This window comes from Nycticebus coucang, chromosome 3, assembly GCF_027406575.1.
Source record: "Nycticebus coucang isolate mNycCou1 chromosome 3, mNycCou1.pri, whole genome shotgun sequence".
Classification (NCBI taxonomy): Eukaryota; Metazoa; Chordata; class Mammalia; order Primates; family Lorisidae; genus Nycticebus; species Nycticebus coucang.
In genome coordinates, this window is record NC_069782.1 from 84,529,767 (window position 1) to 84,550,712 (window position 20,946).

General features: G+C 37.4%; 1 protein-coding gene across 9 annotated transcripts in view; it reads right to left on the bottom strand.

Annotated features, from left to right (window-relative positions):
* NRG3 (neuregulin 3) overlaps positions 1-20,946 on the bottom strand; it is a 1,182,620-nt gene that overhangs the window by 9,765 nt on the left and 1,151,909 nt on the right. For all 9 annotated transcript variants that reach the window (XM_053585933.1, XM_053585932.1, XM_053585937.1 and 6 more), the window contains one exon: positions 2,476-2,603. In XM_053585933.1, coding sequence (XP_053441908.1) covers positions 2,476-2,603 — 128 coding nt within the window. The remainder of the gene's footprint in view (positions 1-2,475; positions 2,604-20,946) is intronic.

A 20,946-nucleotide genomic window follows, 5' to 3' on the forward strand; every position in this document is an offset into this window, starting at 1 on the left:
CTGCCCTCCCAGCTCTTGTTTGTGCCTTATATGAACCAACAGAAACCAGAGGCCAGGGAAGTCTGCAGCCCTCCTATTTCACAGGGCAAAGCAAGAAAAGGTAGAGACTAGATGTTAGGGCAGGGAGGGAGTGGCAGAAGGAATATGCTAGTATCATAGTTAAGAATTTTTATGGGAGTGCTATGGTAGTTATTTTAATAGAGAAAAAGAACACAAAATATTGAGCATAGTAGGTGCTCAGCACGATGAATCCTGCCACAGTTGACACTTCAAAGGATGATTCTGGACACTGGACTTATTTCAAGGTATAGAAAAAAAGCCTACATATGTACTTTTAATAAGTGAGTTATATTGCCAAAATATAAGGCAATAAATATCACATTCCATAATAGATTTATTTTGTAAGCAGATGGAGGGTTTTTCTAAACGAAACTTCAGAAATAATGACTTTGAATTAATAGCTTTGTTTCACAACTAAGTTATCCAAATGAGTCATATTTTGAGTGTACACAAAGAAATTAATGATTCATAGCTTGCTAACCTGTCACAACGACGAAATCTATCAGCATGAACTAGTGACCTGTCTTAAAAAGACAGCTCTATGCCTATTGATCAATCAACTATTCAGGCCTTCTAAACCAATGTCATTCAGAAAGTTATGGTGAAGACTGCAGGATGTATAAATCAGTGCTTGGGTTATCAATCATACAAATGTTTAAGTCCATTGCACGTTTTACAAAACAAAAACTATTATATATTAAGCTATAATTTACAAAGTTCTGAAAGCACGTTATAAGTCAACATTTGTCTATGTAGCAGGGCACAATGCATGCCAACTGCAATGTCATTGAACCAAACAAAAAGGAAGGTCTCTTAAAGACATTCTTGTTTAATTTGTGAGTTGCCCCTGAAAAGCATCGTAGAAGCCAAGTTTAGGAGACAAAGAAGTATATAAACAGAGAAGAACTGGGAACAGAGATATTGCAGCTCAAACATATTAGAAGCTATAACTTTTTTTAAAATCTCAACTCTAAAACATTTACAGCATAATATAGTTAATACAGTACTAGAGCAATATTATATTGAATTATTATACTTGACTAGGTGGAATACTGCTTTAACACACGTTATAATAAGCAGGGGCAAAATACTATTTGGGAGAAAATATGTGTCTTTTAAAAGGCTTGTAATTTTGGACTTATTTCCCTAATTAAGACAACTCCCATTAGGTCCACAGCAATGAAATGCTCTTTTCACAGAGAAAAATTCTGTAAATACAACAATTGATATAAATAAAAACATGCAGCAAATATATAAAGGAATTACCTAACAATCAAACATATTTCAATCCCAAGATATTTAAACCATTTTTTAAAATTGGCAAACCCTTCGTATCTTAGTCTCTACTCATGTAGAATAAGAATAAAAATCACCATCAAGAGCTGAGGATTAGTGTCAAGAATTGACCCCAAATCACAAAGTCAATGAGGCCAGGAGCAACACAATCCTTTTCTCATGACTCATTAAGAGGCAGGAGAGAGGGAGCTTTTTATACTGTAGACTTTGGCATGGTTGTATGCAAAGTGTTGCCCACTATGTAAAGACAACAGGCAACAACATTTATTTTTCACTGCTAGGAACAATAGTCATTATTTACCTTTACCTTTTTAAATTTTTATTTTATATATCTTTTTTCAAATGTAAAAATATGGTACTTATGAAAAAGAAGCTTAACTCTCTGGTAACTTCTACAAAGATTGAGGATATATATTTGGGCCCACATAAACATATTGGCTCTTTTAGCATTAGTGCTAAACTTCACCACTTGATTTAGAACAAATACCTTCAATTTGGGAGCCTCACATTCCTCAAGTATAAAAACAGAAGTGTGAACTAGAAGATGCAGAAGGACCTGCTCAGCTTTAAGGTTATGAAATGTATCAAGTAACATTATTTTTTTGTTTTGTTTTCTCCTTGCAAGAACCAATTTGTGGGGTTGGCTTACAAGAAAGTACCAGGCCATTAATAACAAAAGATCTTACAGACCCAAGGAGATTCTCCAAGCTTCGTCTCCCTGGAAAGTTTTCTTTTTTGCAAACCATGACAGAAGACCTGGAACCCATGAAATTGAATGTCTAGGGAAGTCATTAACTTTGCATGCTAGGAAAAACAAGCTAGGAAAAAAAAAATGTTTTTAATAGTGGTTCAGAATGCAATTGTTTCTTTCACTGGTTTGAGTCTGTAGCTTTGACAGGTATTGTGAGGAATTCTTAGGGGAGCAATGCTGCCTTCTAGGGAAGCTGGCTACCTTTGCTTTAACTGTAGTGAGCTGCTTGAGCTTGTACTCCATGAAGAACTACAAGATAAGCAAGAGCAATCATCTCTCCCTAGTAATAGTGCCATTCCTTGGCAGGGGCTGTCCAACATGTACCCAGTGCGACTGTGCCCATTCCCACCATGATTAGCTACCTGTACCTGTGGTGTTTGACAGATTGGCTTCCTCTGTCAGGAGAAGGGACCTCAGGGAATGACTGGGGGCCGACAAAACTTGACTCCATCATTTTCTCCAATGCAGTCACAGGATGCCTTTCCGCCTTTGAATACTGTGGGAAATCACATGCACAGAGTTGAGCAGGAGGGTAACTAATGAGAGAAGGGCCCATAATCCCACAGGGAGGCACTGAGAGTTGGTGGAATGCCCCGCTTCTGCTGGGCACCTGATCAGGAGGGTGAGAGAGGCGCCATTTGCATACCATTTCTCTCACACTGAGTATCCCCCACCCTCACCTGCCTTCTCTGTGATTAAATGAATGTCCATTCAAAAGGGTTCTTCCCTTCATAATCCTGGATCTGTCTTCTCATTTCAATTGCTGCCCCCCCCAACCACTGTGCCTGACCACCAAACAACACTGCCAAGTATGTTATATTGAGGTATATTTTACAAAAAAAAAAAAAGTTGAATTTGTAGCTGGGTTACTAATAATAGGATTTCCTTAGATATTGATTGAATGAACCTCATAATATTCTGAGAGTTACAGAGGACATCGATTCTAATATTTGCCCACCATGCTCTGCTGCTTCTCCCTTTCTGCCTGTTACCAGGTAATTACCATGTTTAACAAGAGATATTTGTGAGCATTTTACTCTTTAAAATTCCAAACCCTTGGTTTCACCATGATTATAATATCTCATAAAGCACAGAAGCCTAAGGAAAGCTTATAGAGCTGACACGGGAAGGAAAAACTTTACCCCCCAAAAAATATCACATGGTATCTCAAGAGGCAGCAAGCTTTCAACTCTGACACCCCCTGGATACTTGATACTTAAACAGATATCTAGAAACTGTAGGTGAAGACATTTTTTCAGAAACGGCACTTCAGGAATGCTAACCACACTGAAAGAGATTTTGGAATCAGGAATATTCAATACCCAGTGTTTGATCAAGCTACACATTTTAAGTGTTATCCTGAGTAACTGTAAAACTATAAAATTCAGTGGACATTTTTTCACTCCAAAAGCAAAGAACAGACTAAAATTTTTTTAAAATTTATAAAGGAAAATTGAAGCTAATCAGTCTTTTAGAATCTCAAATCTAAGTGATGAGATAGTAACATCTCTCTTATAGTATTTTTGAAAAAATAACAGGGTAGTATTTACTACACCTGAATCAAGTGAAAGGGAGGCAAATAAAATAAGGAATATAACACTTTAAGATATTTTCTAGCCTCTTAGGCATATTGTCTCTGAACTGTACAAAACTACATAAGTAACAGGATTGGAGAATACATTCCAACTAAGTGCCATTTCTAATCAATTGGTAATGGCTGCTTGGAGTCTTATGTTTACATAGATTCTAAGGATGACTTATGAAATAAGAACTAAGAAAAGTATTATAGGCAGAAGAAAAATGAATGTAAGAGGAAGTAGTGGGATATATTTTACTACAAACTTGTTATAAACATCTAGGCTTTAGAATTAACACTTGAAAGTAAAGCCCAAAGAATTTCAACATGGCTGGAAGTTAGAGATAAGAAGAAAAAAGAGAAGGGAGAAGTATGATATTTTATTTCATTTTTTAAATCCTGGCTATGGTTGTTGAGAATCAGGATAGGATAAAATATGAAGGCTGATTAATTTTAAACACTGAAGAACTATATATCGACACATATATATACATACATACATTATATATTTGTTGGTGTGTGTGTATGTATGTATTTGCATGTGTTAAAAATTAGGCAGAACTAAAATAAAAGTAAAGAAATATATAATATAAAAACCATGAAAAAGAACATTATTAATTCAACAACATTAATAAATAGGGTTTATTCAAAAAAGCATGGTAAATTGAAAATATATATGGCAGAGATAAGTGTGAACCATCAGTGATGACAATAACTATAAATGATTACATTTTAATATTAAAATGCAGTTATTCACATATTAATTTTAAAAATATTTGTCTATTATCTAAAAAAGATCATTTAAAAACAACAGGAAAAAGATCAGATAGAAAGGGTAAAGATACACCCTACAAATTATAGGAGAAAAAGGCCTACCACTGTTACAATATCAAATAAAATATAATTTGTATAAAACATGTTTTAAAAGAGAAAAAGATGGCTATTTCATATTAATACAAGGAATAATCTACCAGGTAATAAATATTCATAGTTTTTTACCTAGCTAATGACATAGCCTGTAAAATACATAGTACTACTAAAAGCATTGCATGAAGTCCTTGACCAATTGACAATAATATTGACAGCATTTATTACCTATTATGGAAACATGGGTAGCATTTTGGGTCACAGAAGAAAATATATAATTCAAGAACAAAGGTGCTAGAGTAATTGTTATCCATGAAAATAAAATTGATTTTGTTTTCTACCTTAATTCATGAATTAAAAAAAAAATCATGTTACTGAAGATGCTAAAGGTACAAAAAAAAAAAAAGAGTGATAAATATATTAGAAGAACATATTGGAGTAATAACCTCACATATATAAGGCCTTCTTGATAGTTCTCAAAAGTCACAAGCCATTAAAATTTTAATTATTGACTACATCAAAATTTAAAATCAGTGTACCAGAAAAGATTCCATAAAATAAAAAGAATCTCTGTAGCAATGAGCATAATTGTGGATGATAAAGTATAATTTTAGATTAATCTATATTTTCAGATTTTAACAAAGAGAAGATACTAATGAATCATTTGGTTAATAAAAATACATTTAAGAGACTTGAGAGACAAGATGGCGGACTGAAGCCAGCTTTCAACAAAGGCTCCCGTCCAGAAGGAGAGTTAAGGGACAGGAATTTAGTAAGTATCCTGGTGGACTTGAGCCTCACCAAGAGAGAAGGCTGAAGAACGCACATCAACAGCGCTGAGGCAAGTTGTGATCACAAGGACGCAAACAAAAGGTACAAAATCCACCACCAAGCGGACGGGAGTCCCCCTCCCCCATGAGACCGGCTCATGAACCCCACAATTGAACAAGCGGGCAGAAATTAAAGGCCCTCCCACTACACTCCACGGGAGAGACCTTCTAAAAACTGGACCTACCTCCCCTACTGGGGTGCAGTGGCGTTCTCCTGCCGGACATAGGGCTGAATAAAACTTTGGGAATCCTTTGCCGGCAACCCTGAATCCCCGGCGCTCCCCTCCCACCCACTGAGGTCCGGAGGCCTGTCCCCCAGGACTTCGGATCCTTGGGTGATTTCTCAAGGGGAGTGGACAGTCCCCGAGTTGCGACTGGTCAGCATTGACTCTGAGGCGCACAAGTGAGGAGAGGGCATCGGGCTGAGGGGGAGTCACGCCTCGCGGCACTTCCCTGTGGTGCAGTGCACCAACCCTCCCCGGGCATACGGGGCCCAAGACTGAATCAGACTCTGGCCTCCCCGCTGAGAGCTGAGAGCCCCTACTCTCACTCGGGGTCTGAGGGCCTATCCCCCAGGAGTTCGGCTCCTTGGGTGATTTCTCAAGGGGAGTGCACAGTGCCTGAGCTGCGTCAGGTCAGCGCTGACTCTGGGATACGTGAGCGAGGAGAGGGCACTCTGCTGAGGGGAAATCAAGCCTTGGCGGCACTTCCCTGCGGTGCAGTGCAGGAGCCCTCCCCGGACCGTAGTATTGCGTAAAACTGAAAGAAACTCTAGCTTCCCCCCCCACTCCCAATCGGCGTCTGGGGGCCCATCCCCCAAGAGTTCTGATTCTTGGGGGATCTCTTAAGGGGTGTGGACCCAGCACAAACTGCGGCCGCTCAGTGCTGACTCTGGGGCGCGGGACAGAGGAGAAAAGGGTCGCCTGAGTGCCCACACCAGAGCAGCAGTTCCCTGGAGGTAGATCAACAGCCGTTTTTTCTTTAACGGCAGAACACTCACTTCTGGATATTCTGAGGCCACACCCCCTGTCTCCCTGGGCAACCAGAGGAGGCCACCGGCCACACGGCTCACAAACCCGGGAAGCTTCCAGGGCGGGGCCGACCCAGAGAGGTGTTCAGACGCAATTCTCCAACAGCAAAGACGTTTGAACTCAAAACAGCCGGTCTTATGTAGGCGACGACAGGAACAGAGACAGAACCTCACAAAGTTGTCTGTTCTGTTCTGTTCTGTTAGCAGCATCCATCAGGGACGGGGCTAAGCCTGAGTGAACACCTCCTTCCCATCACCTGCATCAAACACTCAAAGATGTCAGGCCCCATCTCCTCCTGCTAGATAGCGGCAGTCTGCGGGGGCCTGGCAGACTTCCTTGCGATTCAGGCAGGTGCAAACCCCTGGAGTGTCTGTTCACTGCAGGCAACTGGGTTAGCCATCTGCAGAGATACCAGTGACTGGGTCCAACGGAGGGGGAAAAGTGGGGAAGGAGACGTCAACCTTCCCAGACTGCTCTGTTTGCTGGGTGGCTCCTCCTGACTCCACGCTGCACTGGGGTGAGCTGTGTCAGAGGAGTCACCAGGTCCCTGTGATCCAGTTCCCAGAGACCTCTTGAATCCTTCCACCCGAGACAAGAGCCGATTGAGACAGTTGATTCGGACCTTTTGAACTGGGCTAATAGACTGAGGACTTTTCAGGCGGTGCCCTGGGTGTGTGATTGTAAGAAGGTTTGATTCTCCTTTTCCAACTGGGGCCAGAGGTGGGCAGGCGGGGTGACTTAATTGCTGATTTTTCCACACAGCTGACACTTCAAGCCAGAGTAGAAGTTGCAATAGGATCAAACAGAAACCAGCTGAAAACAAGACAGAACCACTTTGCTCCACCACACCAGACAGGGCCCCAGTTTCTCAGGCCACAACACTGTACAGGCCCTCGATAAAACCCCAGGGGAAAAACCAAAGGGAGTAAACCATGGGGCGGAATCAGCGGAAAAACTCTGGTAACGTGAATAACCAGAATAGATCAACCCTCCCAAGAAAAGATACGGCAGATGTGATTGAAGATCCCATTCATGAACAACTGGCTGAGATGTCAGAAGTCGAATTCAGAATTTGGTTTGCAGACAAGATTAATAAAATGGAATTAGGAATTCGAGGAGAAATTCAAAAATTGTCTCAAGAATTTAACGAATTTAAAGACAAAACCACCAAAGACTTAGACACACTGAAACAAGAACTTACAGCCCTCAAAGATATGAAAAATACAGTAGAATCCCTCAGTAACAGAATGGAGCAAGCAGAAGAAAGGATTTCTGACATTGAAGATAAAGTCTTCGAACGCTCCCAATCTCTCAAAGAGGAAGAGAAATGGAGAGCAAAAACAGATCACTCACTCAGAGAACTCTCAGATAATTCGAAAAAAAACAACATAATGGTTATAGGAATTTCGGAGAACGATGAAGTGGCTGCCAAGGGCACAGAGGCCCTTCTACATGAAATTATGAAAGAAAATTTTCCAGACATGCCTAGAGAATCTGAAATTCAGATAGCAGACAGCTTCAGAACCCCAGCACGATTCAACCCCAATAAGCCATCTCCCAGACATATCATAATTAGCTTCACTAAAGTTAACATGAAAGAGAAGATTCTCAAAGCAGCCCAGCAAAAGAAAACTATAACGTACAAAGGTAAGAATATTAGAATAACTGCAGATCTCTCTGCTGAAACTTTTCAAGCAAGAAGAGGCTGGTCATCAACTTTTAATCTCCTAAAGCAAAAAAACTTTCAACCCAGGATCTTGTATCCAGCTAAACTGAGTTTCATCTATGATGGAGAAATTAAATACTTCAATGACATTCATATGTTGAAAAAATTTGCCATAAGTAAACCAGCTCTTCAGGATGTTCTCAAACCTATCCTCCACAATGACCAACCCAATCCTATACCACAAAAGTAAACTGACTCAGAAACTTCGGATCAAACTCCAACTTCCACACTGGCGAAAGGATTAAAAATGTCCACTGGACCTTTGAAAAACTCGATACCCAAAATTCCACCAGACTTATCAATACTCTCCATCAATGTGAATGGCTTAAACTGTCCTCTAAAGAGGCATAGGTTAGCTGACTGGATACAAAAACTCAAGCCAGATATTTGTTGCATACAAGAGTCACATCTCAACTTAAAAGACAAATACAGACTCAGGGTGAAAGGATGGTCATCCATATTTCAGGCAAATGGTAATCAGAAAAAAGCAGGTGTTGCAATTTTATTTGCAGATACAGTAGGCTTTAAACCATCAAAAGTAAGGAAGGACAAGAATGGTCACTTCATATTTGTTAAGGGTAATACTCAATATGACGAGATCTCAATTATTAATATCTATGCACCCAACCAGAATGCACCTCAATTTATAAGAGAAACTCTAACAGACATGAGTAACTTGATTTCCTCCAGCTCCATAATCGTTGGAGATTTCAACACTCCCTTGGCAGTGTTGGATCGATCCTCCAGAAAGAAGCTGAGCAAAGAAATCTTGGATTTAAACCTAACCATCCAATATTTAGATTTAGCAGACATCTACAGAACATTTCATCCCAACAAAACTGAATACACATACTTCTCATCAGCCCACGGAACTTACTCCAAAATTGATCACATTTTAGGTCACAAGTCTAACCTCAGTAAATTTAAAGGAATAGAAATTATTCCATGCATCTTCTCGGACCATCATGGAATAAAACTTGAATTGAGTAACAACAGGAATCTGCATACCCATACAAAAACATGGAAGTTAAATAACCTTATGCTGAATGATAGCTGGGTCAGAGATGAGATTAAGAAAGAAATCACCAATTTTTTGGAACAAAATGACAATGAAGACACAAACTATCAGAACCTATGGGACACTGCAATGGCAGTTCTAAGAGGGAAATTTATAGCACTGCAAGCCTTCCTCAAGAGAACGGAAAGAGAGGAAGTTAACAACTTAATGGGACATCTCACGCAACTGGAAAAGGAAGAACATTCCAACCCCAAACCCAGTAGAAGAAAAGAAATAACCAAAATTAGAGCAGAATTAAATGAAATAGAAAACAAAAGAATAATACAACAGATCAATACATCAAAAAGCTGGTTTTTTGAAAAGGTCAATAAAATAGATAAACCTCTGGCCAACCTAATCAGGAAAAAAAGAGTAAAATCTCTAATATCATCAATCAGAAACAACAAAGACGAAATAACCACAGACTCATCAGAAATCCAAAAAATCCTTAATGAATATTACAAGAAACTTTATTCTCAGAAATATGAAAATCTGAAGGAAATAGACCGATACTTGGAAGCACGCCACCTTCCAAGACTTAACCAGAATCAAGTGGAAATGTTGAACAGACCCATATCAAGTTCAGAAATAGCATCAACTATACAAAACCTCCCTAAAAAGAAAAGCCCGGGACCAGATGGTTTCACGTCAGAATTCTACCAAACCTTTAAAGAGGAATTAGTACCTATATTACTCAACCTGTTCCAAAATGTAGAAAAAGAAGGAAGACTACCCAACACGTTCTATGAAGCAAACATCACCCTGATCCCCAAACCAGGAAAAGACCCAACAAGAAAAGAAAATTATAGACCAATATCACTAATGAATATAGATGCAAAAATATTCAACAAGATCCTAACAAACAGAATGCAGCAACACATCAAACAAATTATACATCATGACCAAGTTGGTTTTATCCCAGGGTCTCAAGGCTGGTTCAATATACGTAAATCTATAAATGTAATTCAGCACATAAACAAATTAAAAAACAAAGACCATATGATTCTCTCAATTGATGCAGAAAAAGCTTTTGATAATATCCAGCATCCCTTCATGATCAGAACGCTCAAGAAAATTGGTCTAGAAGGGACTTTTCTTAAACTGATAGAGGCTATCTACAGCAAACCCACAGCCAATATCATATTGAATGGAGTTAAATTGGAATCATTTCCACTCAGATCAGGAACCAGACAAGGCTGCCCATTGTCTCCATTGCTTTTCAACATTGTAATGGAAGTTTTAGCCACCGCAATTAGGGAAGAAAAGGCGATCAAGGGTATCCATATAGGGTCAGAAGAGATCAAACTCTCGCTCTTCGCAGATGATATGATTGTGTATCTGGAAGACACTAGGGACTCTACTACAAAACTCCTAGAAGTGATCAAGGAATACAGCAGCGTCTCAGGTTATAAAATCAACATTCATAAATCGGTAGCCTTTATATACACCAACAACAGTCAAATTGAAAAAGCAGTTAAGGACTCTATCCCATTCACAGTAGTGCCAAAGAAGATGAAATATTTGGGAATTTACCTAACAAAAGACGTGAAAGATCTCTATAAAGAGAACTATGAAACTCTAAGAAAAGAAATAGCTGAAAATGTTAACAAATGGAAAAACATACCATGCTCATGGCTAGTAAGAATCAACATTATCAAAATGTCCATACTACCCAAAGCAATATATAATTTCAACGCACTCCCTATTAAAGCTCCACTGTCATATTTTAAAGATCTTGAAAAAACATTACTTCGTTTTATATGGAATCAGAAAAAACCTCGAATAGCCAAGACATTACTCAGAAATAAAAACAAAACAGGAGGAATCACACTACCAGACCTCAGACTTTACTACAAATCAATAGTGATCAAAACAGCATGGTATTGGCACAAAAACAGAGAAGTAGATATCTGGAACACAATAGAGAACCAAGAGATGAATCCAGCTACTTACCGCTATTTGATTTTTGACAAGCCAATTAAAAACATTCAGTGGGGAAAAGATTCCCTATTTAACAAATGGTGCTGGGTGAACTGGCTGGCAACCTGCAGAAGACTGAAATTGGACCCACACCTTTCACCATTAACTAAGATAGACTCTCATTGGATTAAAGATTTAAACTTAAGACATGAAACTATAAAAATACTAGAGGAGAATGCAGGGAAAACCCTTGAAGAAATTGGTCTGGGTGAGTATTTCATGAGGAGAACCCCCCGGGCAATTGAAGCAGCTTCAAAAATACACTACTGGGACTTGATCAAACTAAAAAGCTTCTGCACAGCTAAGAACACAGTAAGCAGAGCAAGCAGACAGCCCTCAGAATGGGAGAAGATATTTGCAGGGTATATCTCTGACAAAGGTTTAATAACCAGAATCCACAGAGAACTCAAACGCATCAGCAAGAAAAAAACAAGGGATCCCATCGCAGGCTGGGCAAGGGATTTGAAGAGAAACTTCTCTGAAGAAGACAGGCGCACGGCCTTCAGACATATGAAAAAATGCTCATCATCTTTAATCATCAGAGAAATGCAAATCAAAACTACTTTGAGATATCATCTAACTCCAATGAGACTAGCCTATATCACAAAATCTCAAGACCAGAGATGTTGGCGTGGATGCGGAGAAAAGGGAACACTTCTGCACTGCTGGTGGGAATGCAAATTAATACATTCCTTTTGGAAAGATATATGGAGAACATTCAGAGATCTAAAAATAGATCTGCCATTCAATCCTGTAATCCCTCTGCTGGGCATATACCCAGAAGACCAAAAATCACAACATAACAAAGATATTTGTACCAGAATGTTTATTGCAGCCCAATTCATAATAGCTAAGTCATGGAAAAAGCCCAAGTGCCCATCGATCCACGAATGGATTAATAAATTGTGGTATATGTATACCATGGAATACTATGCAGCCTTAAAGAGAGATGGAGACTTTACCTCTTTCATGTTTACGTGGATGGAGCTGGAACATATTCTTCTTAGTAAAGTATCCCAAGAATGGAAGAAAAAATACCCAATGTACACAGCCCTACTATGAAACTAATTTGGGACTCTCACATGAAAGCTATAACCCAGCTACAACTTAACAATAGGGGGAAGTGGGAAAGGGGAGGGTGGGTAGAGGGAGGGGAATCGGAGGGATCACACCTGTGGTGCATATTACAGGGGTATTTGCGAAACTTGGTAAATGTAGAATGTAAATGTTTTGGCACAGTAACTGAGATAACGCCGGAAAGGCTATGTTAACCACTGTGATAAAAATGTGTCAAATGGCTTATGAAGTGAGTGTATGATGCCCCATAATCATATCATTGTATACAGTTATGATTTAATAAAAAAAAAATACATTTAAATAACTTTATAAGCTTAAAAGGGGATATTTATTCACAACCTGAAGGGAAATTCGATTTACTACCAATTTAAATATCTTAAGTAGCAAACTGACCATTTGCCAATCAAAATATAATTAAAAAATCTGGGAAAATGTTGGCTATTCACATGTTAGTTTCAAGACTATTAATAAGATATAAGGGCTTCACAGAAATGAATGGGAAGAAAATAATAGGTAATGGTATGAACAAGAATTTCACATAAAGATAAAGACAAACAAGCAATACATACGAGAAGGTATACAACTGCCCTCATTGTAACCAGACATAATCAACATCAAGACAGTTAAGGTCAGGTACAGTGATGTCTGCCTGTCCTCTCAGCCACTAAAGAGGCGCAAGCCAGAGTATTGATTGAGGTGGGCAAAGTGGCTCACACCTGTAATCCTAGCACTCTGGGAGGCCCAGGTGGGAGGATCCCTTGAGCTCAGGAGTTTGAGACCAGCTTGAGCAAGAGCAAGACCCCATCTTTACTAAAAATAGAAAAAAAATTAGCTGGCAATTGTGGCAGGCAGCTGTAGTTCCAGCTACTTGAGAGGCTCCCAAGGAGGATCCTTGAGTTCCAGAGTTTGAGGTTGCTGCTAGCTAGGCTGACACCACAGCACTCTAGGCTGGGCAACAAAGTGAGATTCTGCCTCAAAAATTAGAATTAAAATAAACAAAGGAGTAGTGCTTTGGCCCAGGAGCTGGAGGCTATAAGTGCACTTTGTGAGTTGCCACTTGCATTCCAGGCCGGCCAAAATAGCAAGACTCTGTTTCTCAAAAAAAAAAAAAAAAAAAAAAGAAAGAAAAAGAAAAAAAGTAAGAGAAAAGTAAATTTCAAGAATACCTAGTAAAGGGGAAAATCTTGGAAAGGTAACACGGGTGCTAACTTGAGAGTTGCACTGGCAAAATCCTTTAAAATGTTAAATATATATATTCTTCTATCTAGAATATTACTTCTGGGGATTTCCATCATTGACATAATTGCAAAAGGTGGAATTGATATAATTCCCAAGGTATCCAGAGTAAAATTTTTAATAACTAAGCAAAACAAATACAAAAGAGAAACAATTGAAAAGAATGGAAATGTCCACAAATGAATACTGTGGAAAGAATAAAAGGAAGCTCCAAAAAAGTGTACATGTGAATCTGTTCGTTTAAAGAAGATCAACATGATAAACAGTCATGCATATATTATGTATTTTTGCATGGATGCAGACATATGTTTAACTTTGGGTCAAAACATATACATATATATAGATTTTTGCATCCACATACACAGATATTTTGTGTGTGTGCATGCATCTGTTTGTTTCTCGTACAACTTCTCAGGATATAGATTTTCAAAAATATAAAATAAACTAATAAGTATCAATTAATATTAGTTGAGAGAAAAGTATATCCATGGGGATGAGCTTTAGAGACTCGGGAAAATACCAAGTCATGTGCCTTTTACATTCCAAAGCTCCAACCTATCTTCAACTACTCCCCAAATAAGCCACATAGTGGTAGTAATGACCATGCCTCGAACCAGAATTTAAATTCTTCAAAATGGAACTGTAGAAGCTGATCGGAGTTTTTCCAACATGGAGTAAAATGACACAGAAAAAAAAGAAGATATAAAGATAATTTAGAAAAGGTGATTGTTTTCAACAGCCCCAAATAACAAAGATCCAATAAATGATGGAAATGCCTCCGTGCCTGCTGTTAATTGAAGTTGTGAATAACATATCATCCATGGAAAAAGTCAGATGGATGGGCATATTTCCTAAAGTGTAATCAATATCCTGAATTTCTAGCTGACTTCTAGGTTCTAAAAAAAAATATATATATATAGGATTTCTTATGCTTTTTCCTAAAGTGTAACCAATATCCTGAATTTCTAGCTGACTTCTAGGTTCTAAAAAGAAATATATATATACAGGATTTCTTATGTTTTTTTTTTTTTTTCCCAACTACTAATAAGTTGGTTTAGAAGACAAGCTCAGATGCCTGGAAAGTACAGTCACAAAAACAATTGAGATGCCCTAGTACATCCATCCCAGCTGGAGAAACTTCACAGAGCAATAGGGGGCAACATTGGCCAGCTGTTTCTGGAGCATTCCAATTTTCTGAAAAATATTACTGAATCATTAAAAGTCAGTAACTTCTGCTTTCCTTCCTTTCCTTGTTCAAGTCAAAAAGCCTACTTCAGCTCTTGGGCCATTTATTGACATTCTCTATTTTGAATACTGAGAGATGGAGGTCTTTCTTCAAAACCCTGGGTAACAATCATGAATAGACTCAACCTGTTATTTGTTCTGCATATTCATAGCAACCATAACAGAAATTTTCTAAATCTTTTCTTTCAACTGTTTGGATTATTGTCATATTATATAGTTGTTTTCATTTGTACTGTTTTTGTCCATTAATACATTTTTTTCCATAGTTAATTATTTTAGAATGTCTTCCTTTTTCTCACAGTATTTCCTTGTGTGATTATACTTAACTAGAGATTCAGGTTTAAATTGCTAGTGTTTGTATCTAGGGTTGGTTGAGATATGTGGAAACATTTAAAAAAACCTAACAATTTGTCAGTGATATTCCACACATATTGGTTCAAAAATGAATTTATGAATAGTGTCCAGTTTCAGCTCTGACAAGTAAAGAGCTTGGAAGTCATTACTCCTATCCTTACAATAAAGGAAAAAAAAATTGAACAAACTGAAAATCAATGACTATTCTTGTATCCTTTAGGTAACTGAGGTTGTAGGGCCAACTACCACTGGGAAATGTGAAGAAACAGGTGAATACAGAGAATAACAGCTGAGATCAGCTCCTCTGTAGCAGAGTCTACTGGAATCCTAAATTGGTTAGAAGGCTTAAGTAATAATTTTGACACGTTGCTGAAATCTGTGTATAGAATAGAATGTGGACTAGAATGAGAGTTAATAACAATAGATCACAATGGAAAAAGTTCTAAGCCAGAGTCTTTATTTAAGGAATTCTTAGGGAAATTGAAAAACATCAGGTGAGACAAAAACAAAAACTCAAACCAGGAAATAAACAAAAATACGAGAGTACTGTAAAGCCCCTGGCATCTACTGCTATAACAAACATTAAACAAAACCCAACTATTATCCATATTAATATAAAAACTTACACTTAAGGACTATTTACCTTAGTTCTCATTAACCTAAAATATTATGTCCACCTTCTAACAAAAAAGTTAAAAAGTATTCTAAATTACAAGACAAAACACAATCTAAAGAGACAAAGTAAAAATCTGAACTCATATGATAGACATACTGGAATAATCAGACAGGGCATTTAAAGCAAACACAAAAAAATATGCCAAGGGCTCTGTTGTGGCTCAGAAAATTGATACTCTAAAACATGATGATTTGACACACTGAGTGCTTTGAACTAAAGAAGCAGCCACAGAACCAAGGTCTCTCTCTGACCTTCTCCTGTCCCTCTGTCTCTCCCAAAGTACAAGGAAAGACTTTTCTCTGAAGTTTACTAACCTACCTAAAGACAAAATCCATGGAAGAGAAATGCAAATGCCTTCACTCTTCTTATTGAAGTTTGAATAAGCAAAGAAGAGTAAGTTTATATCATAGTGGAAGACTGAAAATCAAGCACTACACCCAAAGAGCTGACAAACTTTCTCCCAGACCACTGTCTCTTCTATAGGCCCATTAATCCCTTTTGAAATTCACTTCCTACCCCTCTACAATTGTCTACATCGCCTATTTCCCTTTTCCCTATGAAGGAGGGAATATAAAGCATCTAGACATCACTGTGTTATTGGGCATGCACCTTACTATAATGCTGCCAAACGCATAAATAAATGTGTAGGCTTTTTCTCTTGTTAATCAGTCTACTGTCAGTTTATTCCTCAGACTCAACCATTAATCCTTTAGAGTAAAAAGGGAATTCCTTTGTCCATATAATTCTAAAGTAAATAGTAGGCAACATATAAGAACATATGGGTACTGTAAGCAGAGAGATAAAAAACTCTTAGAAATGAAAAATAGTTGCTAGAAAAAAAATTCACTGCAATAGAAATGATTAATTCACTGGGTGGGTTCATCAATAGAGAAAAACAAAATATACCAAACAGATCATCGGAATGGATTTTTAAAAAATCACCAACAAATATATGTTGTATATAAGAAACCTATTTTAAATATAAAGTTAGCATAAAAGTTAAAGGGTAGAGAAAGGTATACCATGCTAACATTGATCAAAAGAAAGCTGGAGTAACCAAAGTAGTTTCAGAAAAAGCAGACTTAAAAAAAAAAAAAAAGATTAGAGAAAAGAAGGATAAGAACTATCTACCTAATAACAAAGGGATCAATTTTCCAAGAAGATAAAATAATTCTTAACATTTATACACCTAACAACAAAACATCAAAATTCATAAAGCAAAAGTTGAAAGAACCACAAGGAGAAAACGATAAATCCACTGTTACACTTGGAGAGCTCAAAATATGTGTGTCAGTAATTCACAAATCTAGCAAGCAGAAAAATTAATCAAGGTATAGATCTAATTGGTGTCTGTAGAATATTTCTTTAAGAACAACAGATTAAACATTCTTCTCAAGCTCCTAGGGAACATTAATCAACATAAACCACTTTTTTTGGCCATAAATTCACCTTATGAAATTGAAAAGAATAGGAATTCTACAAAGTTTGTTGTTCTTGGACCACATTGGAATTAAACTATAAATCAATATCAGAAAGAGAATTGGAAAATCCAATATATTTAGAGACTTAACAATATACATGTAGATAACAGAATGGTCAAGGATGACGCTTCAACAGAAATTTAAAGGTATGATATTGAAAATACAGTTTATCAGAATCTGTGCAAGATAATAAAAGAAATGATGAAAGACAAACTTACAGCATCAATTCTTTATATTTTAAAAGAAAAAAGATAGAATATCAACAATCTAAATCTTAACTAGAAAAAGAACAATTTAAGCCTAAAACCAGCGGAAGAAGAGAAATAATAAAAATTCCAAAAAAAAAAAAAATTGAAATTGAAATCAGGAAGGTGATTGAGAAAAATAAACAAAAGAAAATCTGATTCTTTGTAAAGACCAATAATTTTGATAAATCTCTAGTCTGATTAACTCATAACAAAAAAGAGAAAGAAGAATCAAATTACCGATAACAAATAAAAGAGGGAACTATCATTACTCTTCTATGGACACAAAATGGATTATAAAGAAACCCTCTGAGAAACTGTGTCTTCAAACTTGATAACCTAGTTGAAATGGGTTATATATAATAATATATATAACATATATTGTGTAAGCTATTATAGATACAGTAAAGATGTATCAGGTAACTGTATGAACCTTATGTTCATAATATTTCTTTATACAACTGTAGGAGCCTATGTTCATCTGTATGAACTTAGGTTGAGTACGGCAGTTCTCAACCTGTGGGTCATGACCCACAGGAACTGTATTAAAGGGCTGTGACATTAGGAAGGTTGAGAACCACTGGTTTAGTGGAATATAGGAACAGTTACCTAAAGAAATATTTATAGATATGTGTTATTGCATATAAATAATCTTTAATATTTAGCTCTCTATATATACATATTTACTATATCTATATAGTATAGTATATATTTTTACTATATCTCTATAGTAAAGATATAGTAAAAAATATATAACATATATATTATATAAGCTATTATAGATATTGTAAAGATATTTATAAAGAGCTAAATATTAAAGATTATTTATATGCACTAACATATCTATATAATATATATATATTTGATATTATATAAACTATTATAGATAAAGATATATACAAAGAGCTAAATATTAAAGATTGTATATATATATATGTAATATATATATATAATCTTTGATGTGTCTTCTAAGAGTGCCTAGAAGCAAGGACATCCCAGTAGCAACAAGGATACATAGGCTATTATAGATCCCAAATCTTGGTTTCCAATAGCATTCTTCAATGAATGGAACTAGGGCTCCTTGGAGAAATGGCTGATTCCTTGGAGAAATAACATAAACCTAGAGCATCTTGTAGTGCTCAACAACTCTTATCCCCCCAGAAAATAACCCTTCATTGACTTGATGGATGATATCAAAATGACATGCACCATCTGAAAGGCCTACGGATAGTTAAAGCCAGAAAGACTGCATTACAAAATGCAGTCTATAGATAAGTATATAGATCTTTGGAATATAAATTAAAACATAAAATAATTATCCATTAGTTCCCTGATATAACTAGATGACAGAATGAATAAAAACCTGGGGGAGAAGACACAAACTTGTGTGGATACACCACTAGAAGGTAGGGGGACCACAGCTCCGCACTCCTGTTTGGTGTGGGCTATGCCTAGTGTCTTCCTTCCAAAGAGTGCTCTATGAAAGGGGGATAGAAGACTAGAGTAACTCACAGTGGAAAACCCTGACAAATAGTACCTCAGAGAGAGAAAGTGAGCATCGTGAGATTGATAGTGTGCATCACTGACATGATGTTGTAGAAATGGCATTTGTTATCTTTCTGTGCAACACCCATAACCTCAATGTAATCATGAGGAAAACATCAAACAAATTCCAATAGGGGGCACTGTGCAGAATACTTTACCAGTGTGACTCACAACTATCATGGGTCATTTAGGTAATGACAACCTCAATATTAGTTCATTAACAAATTTACCACACTAATGTGCAATGTTAAAACAAGGAACACTGATTACAGAGTTATTTGGGAATGCAATATAGCTATCTTCTCAATTTTTCTTTAATTCAAAAACTGCCCCATAAAATAAAATCTACTTAAAAAATTTTTTTAAAGCAAAAGATACACACACACACACACACACACACACAAAAGAATAATTTAGAAACTAAAGACAGAATTTAGTCTCTCCCTTTAGTTTCCTGAGTTGCTCAGCTGTGGGCCCTTGGGTGTATACCCAACTCAGTAACACAGTTACTCTGCACCAACCCTCCTTAGAAGTCAGCTTAAATGACCAGGATCATAACCTTCACACATTTTATGCTCTATGTTGAAAGCATTTATTACAGTTTCTTTCAAAATGTTCGCAGTTGCATACCCGAGAGAACTTAAGGTCTGCACAATTTTATCCATCAGATCCTATCTCCCCTAAGGTGTAAGCACTCATATCGGCTGCCTGTTTGGACCTCCCTTTTGCATTCTCTACCACGCTTATAAAGTATGGCGGTTGATGACATTTACTTTCCTTGACATAGATCTAACTTGGTAAGCACACAGTTAATATCTCATTTGGTCTAATGTACACAATGTTACTTTAGTAGTGAATAAGGAGATATTCCAGACTATTCACTGGTCCTCTCAGCATAAGCCCAAAAGATTTCCTCTTAAATTGCCCCATAAGCTGTGGTCAGCACTGTTATTTCTTGGGGAAGGACTCACTCCAACTGCCCTCCCTGAAAGCTCACTTTGTGGAAGTGCTCTCCGGGGCTGAGGCCATCCTCTGCGGCCTGTGGCCCACCTACCACCTGCCTTCCTCCTGGCCCATTGTTGGTGATGGGCTAAGATCACTAGAGCTGTCCAGTGAAGCAGGCACATGTTGGCAGCAGAGCAAGACACTGTTGTTTCTAGGTCTGCCACACCACAGTGGGAGTCAGAAGGTTAAATGCCAGCAGGGTTGGTTTGGGAAAGCAATGTAGACAGAGCTGATAATCACCTGGTCTGGATCCCCAGGCAATAAAGACAGGAGGAGGATATTTTAAAACAGTTTTTTAACTGTTCTCTGTGCTTTGCTCCAGCTCATCAATGTCTGCATCAAAAAGTTCTTTATTATTGGTCTGACTCATGAGCCCAAAGGATGAGGAAATTGATGGTTACAACATGTTTTCAAGAGTGATTTCATTTGGGTTTTTAATTCAAGTATTTAAAAAATAACTTGACTATTGTTATTTTGAGAATGTTTTCCATGCACCAAAGGGAAAGAAATGTAATAATTGCAATCAATATGTACACATTTCCTCTAAAGCAAAATGATATAACTAGAGACCATCTTCAGACATCAGGCGCAGTAAGCATCCCTTCCCACCCCTTTCTCCAACAAGGTGGCAGCTTCAGCCAGGGCATTGAGCTTGCACTATTGTAGCTTTTTACAGAGCTCTTTGCTATTCCTGTTGTATAACTCCCCAACTTGCCTGCTACAAGTTCTGATAACCCCGTTCATTATTGGCCTTGGCACAGATAACATCACACATTTGTAATATCATTTGATTAATTTCCCTCACCTGTAGGAATCTATAAAATTCTTGAAAGTAGGGACAGTCTCATTTCGATCATTATCAGTTCCCTGGTCCTTAGTAAGTTTGCCTGGCACTTACTAGCTCTTTA